Here is a 23310-nt window from a genome sequence, read left to right on the forward strand (position 1 = left end):
AAAAAAAAAAAAAAAAAGAAGCAAGGCATTACAAGATCACTGCACCTTTCTTTCATTTGAAATAGTTTTTAAAAAAATTTTATCTTTTATTTTGAGACAAGGTTTTACTCTGTTGCTAAGGCTGGAATCGCAGTGGCACGATTCTGGCTCACTGCAGCCTCGACCTCCCGGCCTCAATGATCCTCCCATCTCAGCCTCCCAAGTAGCTGTGATTACAGGTATGTGCCGCCAGGCCCAGCTACTTTTTTTTTTTGAGTTGGAGTCTCACTCTGTTGCCCAGACTGGAGTGCAGTGGCACGCTCCTGGCCCCCGCAGCCTCCCAAGTAGCCTGAACTACAGGCGTGCGCTACCACGCCCGGCTAGTTTTGATTTATTGTAAAGACGAGGTCTCGCCAAGTTGCCCGGGAGGGTCTCGAACCTGCGGGCTCAGGCAATCCACTCCTCGGCCTCCCAAAGTGCTGGAATTACAGGCTAAGCCACCGAGCCTGGCCCCCAACTACTTTTTAAAAATTTTTTTGTAGAGATGAGGTCTTACTATGTTGCCCAAGTTGATCTTGAACTCCTGGGCTCAAGCAATCCTCCCATCTCAGCTTTCCAAAGCACGGAGATTACAGGCATGAGCTACCATGCCTGGCTTACAAATAGTTTTTTTTTTAATAATAAAAAAAGTCTTTATTCTTATAGCTGGAAAGCAGGGCATTGAAATTTCCCCATTTTAAAATCGAAATATTCATCTCATGTAGTAGTACAGTGAACAGACCCAACAAGTGAGGTGTAATTGTTTTCTGAGCTCTGTTCCTGGGCTATCAGCCATCAGGAAAATCTCTCCTAGGATTAGGTATTCAATAAAATGCTTCTACATAACTACCTCATCATAAATCACCAAATCCCATCTATTTTTACAGGGGGACAGGGGGAGGGACCCTGTACCATTAAGGTGAGAATGAAAATTTCATTATAAAACCTTGCTTTCACCTCACCACAAGTTTATTAAAAATCCTTCTGATATTAAGTTTAAATAAAAGCACTGTTCTTTTAAAGAATATTTCAAAAAGTCTACTTATGTGTTTAAAGTATAGAGATTATGAAGAAAAGAGAAGAAAAACTTTTCTTCAATTTACTCACAGGTTAAATTGTCATACTAATCAAAGTTGCTAAAATTAAAACCTTACTGCATGAAATGTCGTGATGGAAAATGCTTCCTCATTTCATCAGCACAACACTCCTTACCTGTGTCTCCATAGTCACCCAGTCAGAGCCGTTTTTAAATGAAAGACAAAGTCAAGGCACGGGATTACAGGCTGAGCCACTGAGCCTGGCTCTTTTTTTTTTTTGAGTTGGAGTCTCACTCTGTTGCCCAGGCTAGAGTGCAGTGGCATGCTCTCGGTCACCACAGCCTCGACCTACTGGGTTTAGGCGATCCTTCCATGTCAGACTTCCAAGTCGCTGGAACTAGAGGTGAGCACAACCAAGTCCAGCTTATTTTCTGATTTACTGAGAGGATTGCCTAAGCAGGAGTTCGAGATCAGCCTAGGCAACACAGTGAGCCCTCATTTCTGCAAAAAATCAAACATTAGCTGGGCATGATGGGATAGTCCCCACTACTCAGTAGGCTGAGACAGAAGAGTCACTTGAGCCTAGGAAGTCAAGGCTGTTGCAAGATGAGATCATGCCACTACACTCTAGTCTGGGTGAGAGTGAGACCTCTGACTTAAAAAGAAAGAAAGAAAGAAAGAAATATACAGATAGTCCCTTACTTAAGATGTTTTTGACTTACTATTTTTGGACTTTACAAGGGTGCAAAAGCAATACATATTTACTAGAAACTGTCCTGTGAATTTCAATCTTGTCCTGGGTGGTGACATACTGAATGGTGCTGTCTTGGGAGGATGGGAGAAAAGACAGGAAGCTGCAGTTCCCAATCGTGATCCCGAGAGCACTTGACTTCTACTCTACAGGGGACTGCATTGCTTGTGTTTTTTTGAGTATTTGTGTTTTCCCAGTCCATCATGTCTACAAAACGCCCATTACTATATTTTCAACTTGTGATGCATCTATAATGACTTGGTCCTCCCCCAACCCAAAGAGAATCATTACATTGACATCTAATGTTTTGGGGGAATGTCTTTTTCAAAACTAAAGAACCTAAAAGAAAATCCTGGCTGGGTGCAGTGGCTTATCCCCGTAATCCCAGCACTTTGGGAAGCCAAGGTGGGAGGATTGCTTGAACCCAAGAGCTCGAATTCAGCTGGGCAACATAGCGACACCTCATTTCTACAAAAAAATTTTAAAAATTGGCTGGGTGTGGTGGCATGCGCCTGTATTCCCAGCCTGTATTCTAGAGAGGCTGAGGTGGCAGGGTTGCTGAGCCCAGGAGGTCGAGGCTGCAGTGAGCTATGATTGTGTCACTACACTGCAGCCTGTGATGACAGAGTAAGACCCTAACTCACCAAAAAGAAAAAAGATAAAAGAAAGCCTTATTAAAAATAAAGCAGTTTCACTAACAAAAAGTATGTCACTGTCATATAATCACAGGGCTCAAAGGAATTCCAGAAGAACATCAAAGGAGACCCTCCTAACTGCAGCCAAGATTGTGCCAAAATTGTCCTAAATATAAACTTTAATAGAAAACAGCAAGTAAATATTACTGCAAAGAAACATTCACTTACAAGAAACAAATGTCAGAACTGCCTTTCCAAATCTCATGGGGAATTCTGACCCGAGGAACAAATCAGCCTCGTCCACCATTAAGGGGTTAGGCATTGGTTTTTTCAGGGAAAAACACAGTTACATGCATAAACAATGTTTATACATACATCGTTTGTATATATGGTCTTGAGCTCCTGAGCTCAAACTATCCTCTCACCTTGATCTCCCAATTTGTTGGAATTATAGGCATGAGCCACCGGACCCAACCTCGTTTGAAATCTTAAAACTTTCTAGGCAACCCCAGAAGAGTGAGCCATGCCCCAACACTGACACTCCCCTCTGGGAAATGCAGCCTGTTCAAGAATTGAACAATCAGATTCCAAACCCCTTGGAACTGGAGAGGGTAGAAGGGATGTAAGCGTTCAAGAAAAGACGTTCAGGGGCTTCCCAGATGGCCCCACACTCAGCTGGTATGTTAAGGGCATACAAATAAATGAATGAAGGAATTCGAGGTGTGATATCATCTGTATGTGGGGTTGATGGCTTTGTGTAACAAATGGAAGGTACATGCTAAATAACTTCTTTAAAAGATATGTTGAAGCCGGGCTCGGTGGCTCAGCCTGTAATCCCGCGCCTTTGGGAGGCTGAGGTGAGTGGATTGCCTGAGCCCGCGGGTTCGAGACCCGCCTGGGCAGCGAGACCTCATCTCTACAATGAATCAAAAAATCAGCTGGGCGTGGCAGCACATGCCTGTAATTCCGGCTACTTGGAAGGCTGAGGCAGAAGGATTGCTGAAGCCCAGCAGGTCGAGGCTGCGGTGGCCGGGAGCGGCCACTGCACTCCAGTCTGGGCGACAGTGAGACTCCAACTCAAAAAAAAAAAAAACAAAAACAAAAAAAGATATGTTGAAGTTGGGCATGGTGGCTCACAACTGTAATCCCAGCACTTAGAGAGGCGAGAGGATTGTCTGAGCCCAAGGATTTGAGATCAGCCTGGGCAACTTAGTGAGACCTCATCTCTACAATAAATAAAAAAAAATTAGCTGGGTGTGGTGGTGTGCACCTGTGGTTCCAGCTACTTGGTAGGCTGAGGTGGCGGAAGGATCACCTGAGCTCAGCAAGTCGAGGCTGCAGTGGCCTTGAGCGTGCCACTACACTCCAGTCTGAGTGAGACTTCAACTCAAAAAAAAAAAAAAGTTAGCTAAGTGTGGGGGTCAAATGTCTATAGTCCTGGTTACTTGAGAGGCTGAGGCGGGAGGATCACTAGAGCCCAGAAGGTTAAGGCACTGCAGTGAGCTATGATCTTGCACTCCAGCCTGGGCAACAGAGTCAGACCTTGATTCTAAAAAAAAATTACAAAAAAAAAAAAAAAAAAAAAAAAAAAAAAAAAAAAAAAGGATTTCAAACTCAAGTAAGGTCCTGGCAGAGACAAGAGAGCAGAGACCTTTGCCCAACTTTGGTGCCATTCTGCCCAGCGTTGGGGGGAAAGGTCTCCTGCCCCTGTCAGTATGGTCCTCTTCACAATGGCTCCCTTGACTGGCTGTCCGGCTGTGGGTAACCGCGGCAGGCCTGCTGTGGCCCAGAGTACTCTGGGACCCCTTGGCGAAATGCCATCACACAGCAGCACCAATCTTAAAACCACTTCTGCCTTCAATAGTGATTCTCATACTGTTCTGAGATTACTTTGTGACTCCAGGGAGGTGCTTCAGGGATCACACAGCACAGAAGAATCAGGGAGACCCCAAGGCTGGTCCCAGGACCACCCCTCCCAGCAACTCGCTCTCATTTGCTCTTCCATGTTGAGATTCTGCTAAGATTTCTTTGGGAGAAAGGATCCTAGTACTTTTTAAGGACTGTGAGGCCAGGAGAGGTGGCACAAGCCTGTCATCCCAGCACTCTGGGAGGCCAAGGTGAGAGAACTGCCTGAGCCCAGGGGTTCAAGATCAGCCCCAGCAACTTGGCAAGTCCTCGTCTCTACAGTAAGTCCAAAAAAACTAGCCTGGCGTGGTGGCGCATGTCTGTAGTTCCAGCTACTTGGAAGGCTCAGGCAGAAGGATCTCCTGAGCCCAGCAGGTCGAGGCTGTGGTGGCCATGAGCATGCCACTGCCCTCCAGCCTGGGCAACAGACTGAAACTCCAACGTAAAAAAAAGAAAGACAGACTATGAAAACGACTATTTCTAGTTTACCACATACACATACAAACTTAGGTCACAACAGATTTGACAGCTAGAAGCCAGTAGAGGGACCTTCATTATGGGGGAGGGGAGGCTGCCACCTTGACCACCACCTTGAGTTCTCGCTGTCTGATAACATGGTCCTCATATCAGGTAGTTCAAAAGGTAAGCCTATCACCTCACATTCTAAGTTTCCTATCCTATATGTGTACATTGACAACTAACGTGCCAGGAACATGCTATCTTCTGAATAAGGTTACAAATTCTCCTCAAAATCTGTCTTAACCAGCGGCCCTGCTGGTAAGTGTCAAGACATTTACCTGACAGGAAGTCAAGGGAGCAGTTGAGAACAGTAGTTCCTGGATGGATCCAAGTAAGAGGAATCTCTTCTGGCCTAGGTGAGCCTAAGACCACAACGTCAGCCTCTTGGAGCTATAAGGAAAAAGAACAAACCAGACACGTTTTCATCAGAAGCATAAAAACATAACTAACTACTGATGTCAAGTGACTTCAATGTATTAGATAACAATCACAGATCCAGAGTTTGTTCCAAGGTGCTGACAAGGACAAAATCACTTTACTGATTTCTTTCAAGCATATATTAGTACAAACAGAACATAATTATCAGATCCTAAAAAGAAAGGAAAATGGGACTTAAAAAAAATTCATTCCAGGTTGGTTGGGCATAGTGGCTCACACCTGTAATCCCAGGACTTTGGGAGGCCGAGGCAGGAGGATCTCTTACGCCTGAGAGTTCGAGACCAGTCTTTGCAACACAGCAACAGTTCATCTCTAAAAAACATTTACAAAATTAAGCCGGGCTCGGTGGCTCAGCCTGTAATCCCGCGCCTTTGGGAGGCTGAGGTGAGTGGATTGCCTAGCCCGCAGGTTCGAGACCCGCCTGGGCAGCGAGACCTCATCTCTACAATAAATCAAAAAATTAGCCGGGCGTGGTAGCGCGCGCCTGTAATTCCGGCTACTTGGAGGGCTGAGGCGGAAGGATCGCCGGAGCCCAGCAGGTTGAGGCTGCGGTGGCCAGGAGCGGCCACTGCACTCCAGTCTGGGCGACAGAGACTCCAACTCAAAAAATAAAATAAAATAAAAATAAAAAATTAGCCATGTGTGGTGGCACATGTCTGTAGTCCCAGCCTCTCAGGAGGTTGAGGGGGAAGGATCACCTGAGCCCAGGAAGTCAAGGCTGTGGTAAGCCGTGACCAAGCCGCTGCACTCCAGCCTTGGTGACAGAGTGATCCTCTGACTCAAATAAAAACAAAACAACGGCCGGGCTCAGTGGCTCAGCCTGTAATCCCAGCACTGTGGGAGGCCGAGGTGAATGGATTGCCTGAGCCCGTGGGTTCGAGACCCGCCTGGGCAACTTGACAAGACCTCATCTCTACAATAAATCAAAAAATCAGCCAGGCGTGGTAGGGTGTGCCTGTAGCTCCAGCTACTTGGAAGGCTGAGGTGGAAGGATCGCCAGAGCCCAGCAGGTCGAGGCTGCGGTGGCCGGGAGAGGCCATTGCACCCCAGTCTGGGTGACAAGAGTGAGACTCCAACTCAAAAATAAATAAATAAATAAAATAAAATAAAAATAAAAACAAAATAACTTCTAGCTGGGCATAGTGGCTCATGCCTATAATCCCAGCACTTTGGGAAGTGGAGGTGAGAGGTTTGCCTGAGCCCACGGGTTCGAGACCAGTTTGGGCAACTTGGCGAGACCTCATTTCTACAATAAATCAAAAAATTATCCGGGCGTGGTGGCGCATAGTCCCAGCTACTAGGAAGGTTGAGGCAGAAGGATCACCTGAGCCCAGCAGGTCAAGGCTGTGGTAGCTGTGAGTGTGGTACTGCCCTCCAGCCTAATCGACAGAGTGAGACTCTGACTCAAATTAAAAAAAAAAAAAGTCAGCCTGTGCATGCTTGTAGTTTCAGTTACTTAGAAGACTGAGATGGAAGGATCGTCTGAGTCCAGCAGGTGGAGACTGCCATGGCCATGAGCAACAAAGCAACTTTACTCCACTTTATTTACTCCAGCCTGGATGACAGAGTGAGACTAAGATTCAGGAAGGAAAAAAAAAAATCAGGAATATGCATATTCTTTTTTTAAAAAAATGCATGTCTTTTTATGGAGCCGACAGAGTCAACTTTCAAAAGTTAATATCCAAGAAATATCTGACCAATTTGAGCAGGGAAATAGGAAAAAGTAAATTAACACTCATTGAGCCACTGACTAATGAGCCAAAGATAAGTTCCAGCATTTCAGCGCCCCAGCTAATTACTGCAAAGGAAGCAGAAGAGCACATGGAAATGGTAACATGCTGACTCTATGGCATCAATCCCATTATAAAGAGAAAAGTCGGAGGGATATGGTGGCTCACGCCTGTAATCCCAGTGCTCTGGGAGGTGGAAATGGGAGGATCACTTGGGACCAGGAGTTCGAGACCAACCAGGGCAACACAGCAAGAATCCATCTCTACACAAAAATAAAAATAAATAAATAAAATGTGACTAGGAAAAAAGACATCTCTACTAAAATATTTGCCGAGGTGAGAGGATTGCTTGGGGCCAGGAGTTTGTGACTAGCCTGGCCAACATAGCAAGATGTCTTCTCTATACACACACACACACACACACACACACACACACACACACAAACACACAAGATATGAATAAGAAAAGAGAAGTCTCTACCAAAATACTTGCTTACCTAACCATTCTTCTTCTATGCCGCAGGGCCATTGCACTGCTAACCTGCGCTAAGAAGTTTGAAGTCAATCTCCTCAATAACTAGTTTGTTAAAGCCACACGTGATTTCTACAGAGATCTGAAAAGCAGCTAGACTCCTGGGTGATGTCATATTTAGGGGGAGAAAAGTATTCTAGTGGAAACAGGATTTTAAACATCTGTGTAAGAAATGTATTTCTTCATTTGCACTCATGACCATCGTAAATTTCAACCACAGTTGTCCTCAAAGGAAATACACATACTGAACGCTTGTTGCAGACTAGCAGATAAGAAACGCCATTTTGCTAGGTTTTCATGCACAAGAGCAGCAAAAACAGAACACATTCAAGCATCTATAACAAAGAGGTTAATATGAACAAGTCCGAAATGTTCATTCTGAAAAAAGCCAAGGATCACAGGTTCACACACGTCCCCTAAGAACACTTATTTTTCTACATGTGATGTCTTTGATACAACCTGTTCTTTTCATTACCTATAAATCTTAGAAATCTCATTCTGACCCCTCCACTCTGGGCCTACACACAACCCACAAGTGTGCTATGCTAACAGGCAACCGGGGGACAGTGAACCCCACAGAGAAGAGACAAAAGCCCTCTCCCTTAGCAATGATCACATCATAGATGTTAATTCTTTCTGGAAAGGAAAAATGCTAGATGCTTAAGACAATAAATAACCCACCGAGGATGAGGGAAGATTTTAATGAGCTAAAATTCGAGGAGAATTATCGTCTCACTTGTTGTTTCTGTTTGCCTCCTCCCAAGTGGGAAAGACCCCGGCCAAAGCTTGGCTTGAAACTCTAACTCATAACAAAATATTGCTTTCTCCGCTGAGACTTGAGTGCAGCAGCTTAAGGGGAACCACCCACTCCCCAGGCAGAGAATCAAATGTTAAAACAATAGCAAGACACAGATCCTCAGACACTGAATGCAGAGCATGGGGGGTGCAATGGATTAGACAACATGAAAATGATTTTTCTAGAAGTCAGTGAAGCTGGGCTGGGCAGGCATTGGAATATAGAGACAGAGGAAAGGGAGGACAGATGTGGTTTGGAAAGTTACACGAACTGTCTTAATTTTGTGTTTAGCAAATAACATGCATTACTTTTTTTTTTTAAGAGCACAGCCCTATCCTCTTGGCTAGAAGAAAGAATTTATCATTTACTATTAGTAGGTTTTGAAAAAGTTCATATAAGAATCTCAGATATAAAACCTGTATACATTTCAAAAGCAGAAATGGGCCAAAAAATGGTATTTTTTTAAAAAAGAACTGTGGTATCATCTGAGACCTGTGAAACCCATTTCTGTGTCTTTCAATCATCATCAAGACAGCTCAGAAAACAAAGTTCATTAGCCAGCGTGGTGGTGTGCGTCTGTAGTTTTAGCTACTTGGAAGGCTGAGGTGGAAGGATCACTTGAGCCCAGCGGGTCGAGGCTGCAGAGTGAGACTCTGTTCCAAAAATTAAAAATAGAAGAAAAGAGGCCAGGTGTGGTGGTTCATGCTTATAATCCCAGCAGTTTGTGAGGCTGAGGTGAAAGGATTGCCTGAGCCCACAGGTTGGAGACCAGGCTGGGTAACTTGGCAAGACCTCGTCTCTCAATAAATCAAGAAACATTAGCCAGGCGTGGTGGCACATGCCTGTAGTTTCAGCTACTTGAAAGGCTGAGGCGGGAGGATTGCCTGAGCCCAGCAGGTAGAGCCTGCGGTGGCCATGAGTGTGCCACTGCACTCCAGCCTGGGAGACAGAGTGAGACACCAACTCAAAAAAAGAAAAGAAAAGAAAAGAAAACAAAGTTCAAAATGCAATCATTACTTTAAAAAATTAACAACTGGCCAGGCACTGTGGCTCATGTCTATAATCTCGGCACCTTGGGAAGCCGAGATGAGAGGACTGCTTGAGCCCAGGAGTTTGAGATCAGCCTGGGCAACATGACAAGATCTTGCCTCTACAAGAAATTTAAAAAATTAGCTACGCGTGGGGATGTGAGTCTGTAGTCCCAGCTACTCGGAAGGCTAAGGCAGGAAGATCGCCTGAGTCCAGCAGGTACAGGCTGCAATTGCCATGAGCAAGCCACAGCACTCCAGCCTGGGCTACAGAGTGAGACTCCAACTCAAAAATAAATAAACAAACAGATAAATAATAAGTAAGTGTTTTCTCCAGCAGAGATGGGCTAACTAAAATGATAACTAAAGAGACAAAAGAGAACCGGGCTCGGTGGCTCAGCCTGTAATCCCGCGCCTTTGGGAGGCTGAGGTGAGTGGATTGCCTGAGCCCGCGGGTTTGAGACCCGCCTGGGCAGCGAGACCTCATCTCTACAATAAATCAAAAAATCAGCCGGGCGTGGTAGCGCGCGCCTGTAATTCCAGCTACTTGGAAGGCTGAGGCAGAAGGATCGCCGGAGCCCAGCAGGTCGAGGCTGAGGTAGCCGGGAGCGGCCACTGCACTCCAGCCTGGGCGACAGAGTGAGACTCCAACTCAAAAAAAAAAAAGAGAGACAAGAGATTCAGAATTGTTTACTGAAAATACTTGTTCGTCCAACATATCCCAAATGCCACTCAGCCCAGATACTGAGGAAGCCGAGGATCCAAAAAGAAAAAGCCAGTTCCTATACCCAAGATTTTACAGCCGGAATCTTTGGGATGAAGGGCCATATGGCAAGGCAGAGATGGGAGAAGAGAACACTAGACACCAATCTGTACTTATTTTCTCATTCAGCTTGGAAAGTAAGTTTTACTAGGCCTTACAGCTGGAGAGATATAGGCATACTTTTTCTTTTTTTTCTTTGAGTTGGAGTCTCCCTCTGTCGCCAAGGCTGGAGTACAGTGGCACACTTGTAGCTCACCACAGCCTCAACCTCCTAGGCTCAGGCCACCCTTCCACCTCAGCCATGTAGCTGGGACTATGGGTATGTGCCACCTACCTGGCTAATGTTTTGATTTTTTTGCAGAGATGAGGTCTTGCTGTGTTGCCTAGACTGATCTCGAACTCCTGGGATCAAGCAATCCTCCTGCCTAAGTCTCCCAAAGTGTTGGAATTACTGGTGTGAGCCACCACACATTCTTAACCAGTCCCTGTGTGACAGCCCTTTAACACTCACACACACAGAACAGAGTAGGGTCCTGAGGGAAGCGGGGGTGGGGGGTGGGGGGTGGGGGTGTGTGTGCTTTACCACAGCGAGATGACCCCTCATCTGATCTTTCACTTTCTTTTTTCTTTTTTTGGAGTTGGAGTCTCACTCGGTCACCCAGACCGGAGTGCAGTGGTCACTCCCTGGCCACCGCAGCCTAGACCTGCTGGGCTCTGGCGATCCTTCGAGTAGCCGGAATCACAGGCGCGCGCTACCACGCACGACTGATTTTTGATTTATTGTAGAGATGAGGTCTCGCTGCCCAGGCAGGTCTCGGACTCGCGGGCTCAGGCAATCCACTTACCTCAGCCTCCCAAAGGCGTGGGATTACAGGCTGAGCCACCGAGCCCGGCTTGATCTTTCACTTTCAATGAACTGGGACACACGATGGTGTATATGCATCGGGTTGAGCGGCTTTATGGGTCGCACTGTGCTCCACAGCAGAATCTTCATAATGCTTGGCAACAAGATGGGGGATTCCATAAAAATCTTACATAGCACAGAGACTTCTAGACTGTCTCATGGCAAAGTCCCGAAAATAGGTACATGTCACTTATCTTTCATGAAATGTCAAAATTTCCAAATGTGGGCGTGCTCTTTCTTGGTAACAAAGAGCTATTAGATTGGGCTCCGGTGGCTTCAGCATCCTCTGATGTATTTAGGAAGGTTCCTCTGGAAGCCAGATTGAGAATGGGTTAGAGGGAGTGGGAGGAGAGGCAGGATTCTGAGATATCCAGGGGAGGCGTTGGGCAGGATGCTGGGTGCAGAGTCTGGAACAAAGAATGGCCCGGGAACACAAGGACGCAGGCTGGAACTCATCAGCATACAGGCGATGGTTAAATCCAGAAGCTTGGGTGAGATTCCCCAAGGGAACTCAGCAGGATGGGAAGGAAAGCATGCATTCTAGGGAGCACTAATCTTTTTTTTTTTTTTTTAATTGGAGTGAGACGCCTACTTAAAAAAAAAGAAATTACTGGTGCCAACCCAGGCAACTTGGCAAGGCCTCATCTCTACAACAAGTCGAAAAATTAGCCAGACATGGTGACCCACGCCTGTAGTCCCAGCTACTTGGAAGGTTGAGCAGAAGGATCGCCTGAGCCCAGCAGGTCGAGGCTGCAGTGGCCGTGAGAGAGCCACTGCACTCCAGCCTGGGCAACAAAGTAAGACCCCGACTTAAAAAAAAAAAAGAAATTAACTGAACATCTGCCATGATATTATTGTTTTGTACCTAAGAATCAATATTACCTTTCCCTGAAATATTAAACATACCATCAAATAGGAATGTTAAAATAATGGCCTAACTACTAAAATAAGGACGTCAAACCATCTCCATTCAAATGTTGTAATATTTTGGCAAGATAAGAGAATGACAGCTGCACTAGAAGGTATCTTCCCCATTTCACAAGTCCACCCAGTGACCTCACCTTGGGAGAATTTTTTTCCTTTCAGGAACTGGGTGTATTTCCACTCTCATCTGTGATCAGTAGAATGGCTTACTGGCTTTTCAAATTATAAGACTTTTCTTATGGTGACTATAAAAGCCAAATGGACAACTGGGAATCATTTATCTATCAAAATTTTCCCCAAAGGATAATAAATGACCTTCCATTTTCTAAATGTTCCTAATTTCACCTCTTACTTCATCATTCAATGTATTTACTGCTTCAGTGTATAAGAGAATAACAAAGATACTTAGTTGTGTCCAAAATGCTAGCAAAGATGGTTACTCCTTCTAGAAGTGAGCTTGATACTTACAAAAGTCATGACACATGATAAAAGGAAAAAGTAACTTCAGATCTTGTTATGGATATACTTTAAACAATTTGCCAAAAATAATGTCCTTCCTTACACTTTAGGAAAAAAACAAAAGTAGCTGGGTGCAGTGGCTCACGTCTGTAATCTCAGCACTGTGGGAGGCTGAGATGGGAGGATTGCTGGAGGCCAGGAGTTCGAGACTACCTGGGCAACATAGCAAGACCTCATCTCTAAAAAAAAAAAAACCAAAGCCTTGTAGTCTCAGCTACGTGAAAGACTGAGGCAGAAGGATCACCGGGGCCCAGGAGGTCGAGGCTGCCATGAGCCGTGTTCATGCACCTGTTCATGTACCGTGTTTGGTGACCGAGTGAGACTCTGACTCAAAAAATTAATTAATTAAATTAAAAAGTAGGGCGGAGAAAGAAAGAATGTGGAGGGGGGATGAGGAGGGAGTTTCTTTGACATGATAAAGATTTAGAGAAACTGGAGCACAGCCAGGCCCAGGTGGCTCACGCCTGTAATCCCAGCACTTCCGGAGGGGGAGGTGAGAGGATTGCCTGAGCCCAGGGGTTTGATACTAGCCTGGGCAACATAGCGAGATCTCATCTCTACAACAAATCAAAAAATTAACCGGGTATGGTGGCACGCGCCTGGTTCCAGCTACTTGGAAGGCTGAGGTAGAAGGACCGCCTGAGCCCAGCAGGTCAAGGCTGCACTCTGGGCTGGGCAACAGAGACTCCATCTCAAAAAAAAAAAAAAAGAAACTGGATCACAAAAATGAGAAAATACATAAGTGACAATTCCCAGAGCAACACCGAGCAGGCCACGCTTCGCGGAGTAACCACAGCAGTCAGGATCTGTGTCTCTGTCACCAGCCGCCCTTTAACCCACAGTGTGTCTATGTTCTGTGCGGCTGTGCGAAGTGTTGCTTGCATTTCCTGCCCTTTCTGCTTTTTGATCCTACCCACACATTGATGCTCATCAACAGATTTCGGCATTCCATTTCCTTTGAAAAAAGCTCCGACCCTCAGGTGCGTCCTATGAAAAATAAGGAACGAGCACCACGGGGAGTCACAGGCCCTGCATTCAAGTCCAGGCACTTCTTATCAGCGACTATCAGGGCCAAGGCTCTTGGGTGAGTACCATACCTAGTTTTCAGGGTTGTAGCATGGATGAGATAACACATGCAAAAAAGTCTTGAAGGCAAAACCTCCACACCGGAAGTGCTTTACTGTTATAGATTACGTTAAGACTTCCCAGCCAGGCACGATGGCTCATACCTATAATCCTAGCATTTTTAGAGGCCAAGGCAGGAGGATCGCTGGAGCCCAGGAGTTTGAGACCAGCCTGGGCAACATAGAGAGACCTCATCTCTACAAAAATTCAAAAAGGTAGCCATGCATGGTGGCACATGCCTGTACATGCCTGTACTCTGGAGGCTGACACAGAAAGATTGCTTGAGCCCAGGAGTTGAGAGGCTGTGGTAAGCCATGATCGTGTCACGGCATTCCAGCCTGAGCAACAGAGTAAAACTCTGCCAGGAAGGGAGGGAGAGTGGAAGGAAAAAGAAAGGAAAAGAAAAGAAATGAAAAAAAGAGAGAAGAAAAGAAAAGCCTTTCCATGAAAAGATTCAAATTGCTAGACACGGTGGCTCCCGTTTGTAATTCCAGCACTTTGGGAGGTGGAGGTGAAAAGACTGCCTTAGCTCAGGAGTTCGAGACCAGCCTGGGCAACTTGGTGAGACCTCGACTACAATAAATCAACAAATCAGCCAGGCGTGATAGTGGATGCCTGCAGTTCCAGCTACTCAGAAGGCTGAGGTGGAAGGATCACCTGAGCCCAGAAGGTCGAGACTGCGGTGCCCATGAGCATGCCACTGCACTCCAACCTAGGCGACAGTGAGACTCCAACTCAAAAAAAAAACAAACCCAAAAAACAACAACAAAAAAAACAGGTTATAGTGCTACCTCCACCACTTTTAAATTATATGATCTTTCGAAAGCTTCCTCTCTGAGCCTCGGTTTCCTCGCCTGTAATATAGTGAGGATGACAGCCCTGCTGAATAGGATGGGTGTGCAAATCAAGGAATCCACAGGAGTGCAGGACAGTGATTCTGAGTAGCCATTTAGTCAACGAGTGGTGGCTGCCATTACTGTCACCACAACATGTTACAGTTTTAAGTGTAGCCTCTCCTGTTAAGAGGAGTCCTTGTGTAACTTACCAATCTAGGCCAGTTTAAAAGCTAGAGTCCCCAACCCCAAACCGGAAGAGACATTATTCTATTTTTTTAACTCCTGCAGTATCAGCACTTTGGGAGATCATGGTGGGAGGATCACTGGAACCCAGGAGTTCTAACCAGCTTGGGCAACATAACACAGCAAGAACTCATCTCTACCAAAAATTAGCCAGACATGATACCACAGTCTTGTAGTCCCAGCCACTCAGAAGGCTGAAGCGGAAGGATGGCATGAGCCCAGGAGTTGGATTGTCACTAGAGCCTGGGTGACAGAGTGGGACCCCTGACTCAGGAAAAAAAAAAAAAGGAAAGTCATCCTTTTACAAGTATAATATAAATACCTCTAGAATTTTCCAACCCACTTTTTAAAGCCTTTTATTCACCATGCTGTGTGCTAAATTTAAACTGCAAAGGATTTCAGGGCAATACAGCTTTGCTCAAAAACCTGACACTTTGCTCCTTCAGATGTGAAAGACCTGTATTTTTTCCTTCTTCTGTTAGTACTAGGTTTGAAGGTCTTTGTGCTGAGAGGGAGGAGGAGAAACAAGACCCTCTGGGAAAAACAAAACCGTTTTCTTATTTCTAGTTTATTTCTTCTGCACGCACCTGGGGTTCACCTGATTCGTCCCAGCTGGAGGCCATGTCAGCACTGCCCAGCTGTGTCCTAAACGCGGGTTCAGAGGAGACTCTTGGGAGCAGGACCCTGCAAGGCCCGCCCACCTCTCCCTTCTTTGGAGAGGGGCACCACGCCACTTCGTCAATACCAAGCCCAAGACAGCCTCTCCCTCAGATGGGTTTTGGCACCAGGGTGAAATCACGAGGGACAGGAGGAGGGTATCTCCAAGTTTAGGCTCATTCCCGAGGTGGAGACAGCAGTGACATTCCACTGCAGGGCCTGGGAAGCTGAGGTGCGGGCCTGTGTTTGGGGGGAGCCAAGAGGGGGAGCTCCTTAGCCCTACCCCAAAACACTAGCTCCAATGCCTTGGCTTCCTGACATCTGACACCCCACGGCATATGGCTACTTTGGACGAACGCCCAGACATTCTTCCCCACCCCCACACTAGGATGCCCGTGGAAATGAACAAGGCACCTCAGAGCCTGGAAGGGATGCTCAGAAACAAAGCAGGAAATGTACTCTCGATGTTCAATGACACACCCCAAGGCAAGAGCTACCAAACACAGGCGTGGATTCTTGTTTTTGTGAAACTCTAAGAAGGTAAATCACAATTCTTCATGCTCAGACTGCATGGAGATTCTATATATAATCTATATTCATAAAATATTCTTAACTTTTGCTAGACTGACAATAGAAAAGGATACATTTCTTTCTTTCTTTCTTTTTTGAGTTGAAGTCTCACTCTGTCGCCCAGGCTGCAGTGTAGTGGCATGCTCAAGGCCACTGTAGCCTTGACCTGCTGGGCTCCGGAGATCCTTTGGCCACAGCCTTCCAAGTGGCTGGAACCACAGGTGTGCGCCACCACACCCAGCTAATTTTTTAATTTACTGCAGAGATGAGGTCTCACCAAGTTGTCTTGAACCCCTGGACTCAGACAATCCTATCACCTCAGCCTTGCAAAGTTCTGGGATTACAGGCATGAGCCACTGCACCTGGCCGAGGAAAGATACATTTCTACTACTTAATGAACTCAGCATAGCTGTCCCTCAAAATTATAGGGCCTGGGCCAGATACAATGGCTCATGCCTATAATCCCAGGTCTTTGGGAGGCTGAAGTGGTAGAATCACTTGAGCATAGGGGTTGGGAAGCCTGGGCAAGATAATGAGACCTTGTCTCTACAAAAAAATTTTTAATAATAGCCATGCGTGGTGGTGTATGCCTGTACTCTCAACTACTTAGGAGGCTGAGAAAGAAGGATTGCCTGAGCCCATGAGGTAGAGGCTGTGATGAGCTGTGAGCATGCCACTGCACTCCAGCCCCAGCCTAGATGACAGAGTAAGAGCCTGACTCAAAAAATAAATAAAATAAAATTTGTTAGGCTGTTAACTTGTGATCTTTCCATTTTCTTGATCTGTGTTCACAGAGATATAAATTCCCCTCATAGAACTGTTTTCATGGCATCCCAGAGGTTTTGGTAAGAGGTTTCTTCATTTTCATTTGTTTCCAGGGATCTCTTAATTTGTTTTGATTTCGGTGTTGACCTAGTAGTTGTTCAGCAACATGCTGTTTAGTGTCCATGTCGTTGTGGGCTTTGGGAAAATTCTGTTGGTGTTGGTATTTATTTTTATTCCACTGTGTTCTGAGAAGGTGCATGGAAATATTTCAATCTATGGAATTTATTTATGGTGATTTATGGCTGAGGATGTGATCGATCTTGGAGTACGTTCCATGTGGTGATGAGTAGAATGTATATTCTGTGGTTGTTGGGTGGAATATTCTGCAGGTATCTATTAAGTTCATTTGGTCAAGTGTCAAGTCGAGGTTCTGGATCTCCTTGTTAATTTTTTGCCTTGATTATCTATCTAAGGCTGTTAGTGGGGTATTAAAGTCCCCTGCTATAATAGTGTTAGAGTCAGTATCTTTATTTTAGTTTATGTAGTAGTTGCTTTATAAATGCTGGTGTTCCTGTGTTGGGTGCATATATATTTATGATGGATATTTCTTGTGGATGAATTGACCTATTATCATTATGTGGGGTCCTTTCATATCTTTTTAAATTTTTGATAGCTTAAAGGTTGTTTTGTCTGATATTAAGATCACGACTCCTGCCATCTTTTGTAATCCATTTGCCTGGAAACTCATTTTCTATCCTCTAACTTTTGAGTCTGTGTGCATCCCTTATGGTGAGATGAGTTTCCAGGATGCAGCAAATAATTGGGTCATGATTTCTTTTTTCTGTTTGTTTGTTTTTTGGTTTTTTTTGAGTTGGAGTCTCACTCTGTTGCCCAGACTGGAGTGCATTGGCTGCTCCCGGCCACCGCAGCCTCGATCTGCGGCGATCCTTCCAACTCAGCCTTCTGAGTAGCCAGAATTACAGGCATGCGCTACCACGCCCGGCTGACCTTTTTGATTTATTGAAGAGATGAGGTCTCGCCAAGTTGCCCAGGCGGGTCTCGAACCCGCGGGCTCAGGCAATCCACTCACCTCAGCCTCCTAAGGCGCAGGATTACAGGCTGAGTCACCGAGCCCAGCTATGGTTTCTTATCCAGTTTGCCATTCTGTGTCTTTTCAGTGGTGCATTTAGTCTGTTCACTTTCAGACTGATTACTGAAATGTGATTGTTTATCCCTGTCATGAGGTTCTTATAAAATTTTTTTGGTTTTGTTTTCTTTTAGCTTTGGGGTTGATGTATATATCTGTTTTCAAGTTTGCTGTTACAATGTATTCTCTGTTGAATCTATGTTCTGCTTGGGAAGTGTGTGGTCATTTTTTTTCTTTCTTCTGTGCTTAATAACTTTTTAAGTTAACAGCCTAGCAAATCACCTAAGGGAGCTGGAAAGACAAGACCAACAAAACCCTAACATTAGCAGAAGAATATAGATTACCAAAGTAAGAGCCCAAATATGGGGCATAGAAGACAAAAATATCATAGAAAACATCAACAAAACAAAAAGCTGGTTCTTTGAAAGAATTCACAAGATTGATGAACCCCTAGCCAGAATGACCAAAAAAAAGAGAGAAAAAGCCCAAATAAACACAATCAGAAATAAAAAAGATCAAATCACAACGAAACTTAAAGAAATACAGAAGATTATCAGAGATTACTATGCACACCTGTATGGAAACAAACTTGATAACCTAAGTGGAACAGAGGACCTTCTAACATCATACAACCTCCCAAGGTTGAAAAAAGAAGACAATGAGACACTAAATAGAACAATAACAACCCAGGAAATTGACTCTGTCATAAGAAAACTACCTACAAAAAGTCCTGGAGTAAACAATTTTCCAGCAAAATTTTACAAAATGTACAAGAGGAGTTGATACCAATCCTATTGAAAGCATTCCTGGCTGGGCTTGGTGGCTCAGCCTGTAATCCCAGCACTTTGGGAGGCTGAGGCAAGTGGACTGCCTGAGTCCGCGGGTTCGAGACCCATCCGGGCAACTTGGCAAGGCCTCGTCTCTACAATAAATCAAATATTAGCCGGGCGTGGTAGCGCACGCCTGTAGTTCCGACTACTTGGAAGGCTGAGGTAGAAGGATCGCTGAAGCCCAGCAGGTCGAGGTTGCAGTGGCTGGGTGTGCCACTGCACTCCAGTCTGGGTGACAGAGTGAGACTCCAACTCAAAAAAAAAAAAAGTATTCCTGGCCAGGCATGGTAGCTCACACCTATAATCCCAGCACTTTGGGAGGCTAAAGTGAGAGGATTGTCTGAGCCCACGGGTTTGAGACCAGCCTGGGGAACTTGGTGAGACCTCATATCTATAATAAATAAAAAAATTAGCCGGACATGGTGGCATATGCCTGTAGTTCCAGCTACTTGGAAGGCTGAGGCGGAAGGATCACCTGAGCCCAGTAGGCCGAAGCTGTGGTGGCCATGATCATGCCACTGTACTCCAGCCTGGGCGACAGAGTGAGACTCTGACTCAAAAAATAAAAAATAAAAATAAAAAACACAGGAAGTCAGGCATGGTAGCTCACACTTATAATCCCAGCACTTTGGGAGTCCGAGATGAGAGGACTGCCTGAGTCCAGGGGTTTGAGACCAGCCTGGGCAGCATGGCGAGACCCTGTCTCTACAATAAATAAATAAATTAGCTGGGCATGGTGGCACATGCCTGTAGTTTCAACTACTTGGAAGGCTGAGGGGGAAGGATTGCCTGAGCCCAGCAGGTCGGGGCTGCAGTGGCCATGAGCGTACCACTGCACTCCAGCCTGGGCGACAGAGTGAGACTCCGACTCCAAAAAAAGGAAAACATTCCAAGAACATTTAGTTCAAAATCTAGTTTTCCACAAGCACAGAGTTTGCAGAAGATAAGAGAATATGGCCCGAGGTGGGTCATTAAATCGCCTTAGGTCTGAGTAACCCATAAAGTCCTTTTTAGCCCTGAACTTATATGAATCGAATAAGTTCGCAGGCCTGCTTGTCCAGGGAGCATGGCAAGTATCTGGAAGAACGTTACTGCCTCTAGAATCCTATAACCTCTGTTCCCCACCCATGGAACTTCACTTAAATTCCTCAGTACAAGCTGGATGCAGTGGCTCACACCTATAATCCCAGAACTTTGGGAGGACAAGGTGAGAGGACCGTCTGAGTCCAGGGGTTTCGAGACCAGCCTGGGCAACATGGTGAGATCTCGTCTCTACAATAATAAAAATTAGTAGCCAGGCATGGCGGTGCATCCCTGTAGTTCCAGCTACTTGGAAGGCTGAGGTGGAAGGATCACCTGAGCCTAGCAGGTCAAGGCTGCAGTGACTGTGAGTGTGCCACTGCACTCCAGCTGGAGCGACAGAGTAAGACTCCGACTCAAAAAAAAAAAAGAGCGATTCATCTCCAAGTACAGTCTAGGTGATTTATTTCCTTAATAAAAAAGTTCCTTAAAAAATGTCTGTTTTTCAAAAATACAGATACAACTTGCAAAAGTATCTGTGACAGCTGTGAGAACATTCAGTGGCCAAGGAAGGTATTTTCTTTTTTCACCACAGCTGTTCAGCTCAGGGCAAGGGTTATTTTTCTTTTCCACTGTGCTTCCAAATAAAAAATTCTGGGCGCTCAAGTACAAAATATGGTCCTTGAATTTTCTTGGACAGGCTGCCACCATGTGGTGACCACTAAAAATGCACACAGTTCGGGTGTAACTGCAAGACCATGTGGCTGAGCTGTCTTGACACAAGAAAACATTACATAAGTTAGATCCACCTGTCACGCAAAGAGTCCAAATCTGTCGAGACATCTGTCTTCCCCGGGAGGACCACAACTCAGTCCTCATTCTCATGCTCACATGCAGCATAAGGAACATGTATTTTTAGACCACGTTCTGCAGTAATTTATTGTACTTAACGCTTTCACTTCACTTTGCTTAAAATCTGTGAGCTGCGGTGTCATATTTTTGAAATGCAAAACTTAATGATTTCAGACATCAAAATGTAAAATTACAGCATACCATCCCTGGACACCCATGGCCCCCTTTCATCTATATCCAAAGCCTTGCCAGTGAGTGCTTACTTCTCACATATTTCTTCATAATTTTACTTCACAAGCATGTAACCCCACAATAGATGTGTGTTATATTGCTTTCAGACATATATAAATGATGCTATATATAACCTTCTGCAACTTGTTTTAACCGACAGCTGTTTAAAAAAAATTTCCATCTTGGCTAGACACAGAGGGTCATGCCTGTAATCTCAGCATTTTGGGAGGCGGAGGTGAGAGGATTGCCTGAGCCCAGGGGTTCAAGACCAGCCTTGCCAACTTGGCAAGACCTCGTCTCTACATTGAATAAAAAAATTAACCAGGTATGGTGGTGTGTGCCTGTAGTTCCAGCTACTTGGGAGGCTAAGGCGAAAGGATTGCCTGAGGCCAGCAGTTCGAGGCTGTGGTGACCGTGAGCATGCCACTGCACTCCAGCCCGGGTGATAGAGTGAGGCCCTGACCCAAAATAAATACATACATAAATTCTTCCATCTTGTTGTCTACAGCTCTGGCTTATCCATCTTCATTGCTTGCACATCATTCTGTGTTATGAGTATATGTCTATACTCTACACGCCATTGTGTCAGTTTATGCATTCATTCCAAAGGGCGTTTGGGTAACCGTCTATAATACTTGCAGCTGGGTGTATTGGCTCATACCTATAATCACTTGGGAAGGCGGAAGTGAGAGGATTGCTTGAGTCCATGGGTTCAAGAACAACCTGGGCAACTTGGTGAGACCCTCACCTCTACAATACATCAAAAAATTACGTGGGCGTGTTGGTGTGTGCCTGTAGTTCCTGCCACATGGAAGGCTGAGGCAGAAGGATCATCTGAGCCCTGCGGTGGTGGTGAGCGTGCCACTGCCCTCCAGCCTGCCCAACAGAGTGAGACTCCAACTCAAAAATAAAAAAATACCTGTTGCATTATGAACATGCTTTCTCGTAGGTTTGCAAGAGTTTAAAAGACACTCTATGATATATATGAAGTGAAATTCCTAAGTCAAAGCATATCTTGAATTCTACTAAACTGCTATGCAAAGTGCTTATTTCAAATTTAAACTCCTTCCAGCCATTTATGGGTTCCCAAAGCTCCACATATTTGTTAACATGCAAAATTGTCACTTTTCTTCTATTGCCAATATAGGTTTGACTGGTGACCAGTAGAAACTGTAGAAAGCTAGACAGCTTTTCGTGGGTACTTTTATTTTTACTTATTTATTTTTTATTTTTGAGTCTCACTCTGTTGCCCAGGCTGGAGTGCAGTGGCATGCTCTCGGCCACCGCAGCCTCGAACTCCTGGGCTGAGGCAATCCTTGTGCCTTAGTCTCTTGAGTAGCTGGGACTACAGGCACACACCACCATGCCTGGCTAATTTTTAATTTTTTTGTAGAGGTGTTACCCAGGCTGGTCTTGAACCCCTGCAATTCTCTAGCCTCAGCAATCCTCTTGCCTCAGCCTCCCAAAGTGCTGGAATTACAGGTGTGAGCCACTTTGCCTGGCTTAAAATGATATAATTACTTTCAGAAGGTCATATATAATTTTTGTTATTTTATTTCTAGGTGCCTTATATTTTCTTCATGATCATAAATTGTATCTTTAAAACATTTTACCACTTTGTGTTGCTAATGTTCTGAAATGAAACTGACTTTTGCATGTTTATCTTATATCCAAGAATCTAGCCAAGTTCACATTAGTTCTCATGTTTTCTTTAGATTCTCTTAGGCTTCCCACACAGATAATCCTATCACCTAAGATTAAGGATAGTTTGATGCCTTCCTTTGCAATTCTTATACATTTTTTTTTTATATTACTGCATTGATTAGGAATGCCAGTACAATGCTGATTAGGAATAATGGCAACTGGCACCCTTTTCTAATATTTTCACTATTAAATAAAATATTTGCTATAAATTTTTATAGACATTTTCTCAGTTTAAGGAATTCCTCTACATTTTCAATTCAAGAAGTTTTTTTTTTTTTTTGAGTTGGCATCTCACTCTGCTGCCCAGGCTGGAGTGCCATGGCACACTCCTGGCCACCCCAGCGTCGACCTGCTAGGCTCCGGCGATCCTTCCGCCTCAGCCTTCCAAGTAGCCAGAGCTACAGGTGCACGCTACCATGCCCAGCTAATTTTTTATTTATTGTAGAGACGAGGTCTCTCCAAGTTGTCCAGGTAGGTCTTGAACCCACTGGCTCAGCAATCCTCTCGCCTCGGCCTCCCAAAGTGCTGGGATTACAGGCTGATTCTTTTTTTTTTTTTTTAAGAGACAGAGTCTCACTCTGTCACCCAGGCTGGAGTGCAGTGGTGTGATCACAGTTCACTGAAGTCTTGAACTCTTGGGCTAAAGTGATCCTCCTGTGTTGGTCTCCCACAAATGCTGGAATTAACACTAGGCCTGGCCAAGAGTTATTTAAAAAATAAAAATTATCATAGGCCGGGTTCGGTGGCTCAGCCTGTAATCCCCGCGCTTTGGGAGGCCGAGGTGAGTGGATTGCCTGAGCCCACGGGTTCGAGACCCACCTGGGCAACTTG

The 23310-nt window shown here is 45.1% G+C and overlaps 1 protein-coding gene across 1 annotated transcript in view; it reads right to left on the reverse strand.

Annotated features, from left to right (window-relative positions):
- MTHFD1L (methylenetetrahydrofolate dehydrogenase (NADP+ dependent) 1 like) overlaps nucleotides 1-23310 on the reverse strand; it is a 147013-nt gene that overhangs the window by 104767 nt on the left and 18936 nt on the right. The window contains exon 7 of the mRNA XM_021706589.1: nucleotides 5144-5255. Within this exon, the coding sequence (XP_021562264.1) occupies nucleotides 5144-5255 (112 nt within the window). The remainder of the gene's footprint in view (nucleotides 1-5143; nucleotides 5256-23310) is intronic.

This window comes from Carlito syrichta, unplaced genomic scaffold, assembly GCF_000164805.1.
Source record: "Carlito syrichta isolate Samal-C Ts95f unplaced genomic scaffold, Tarsius_syrichta-2.0.1 Scaffold315803, whole genome shotgun sequence".
Classification (NCBI taxonomy): Eukaryota; Metazoa; Chordata; class Mammalia; order Primates; family Tarsiidae; genus Carlito; species Carlito syrichta.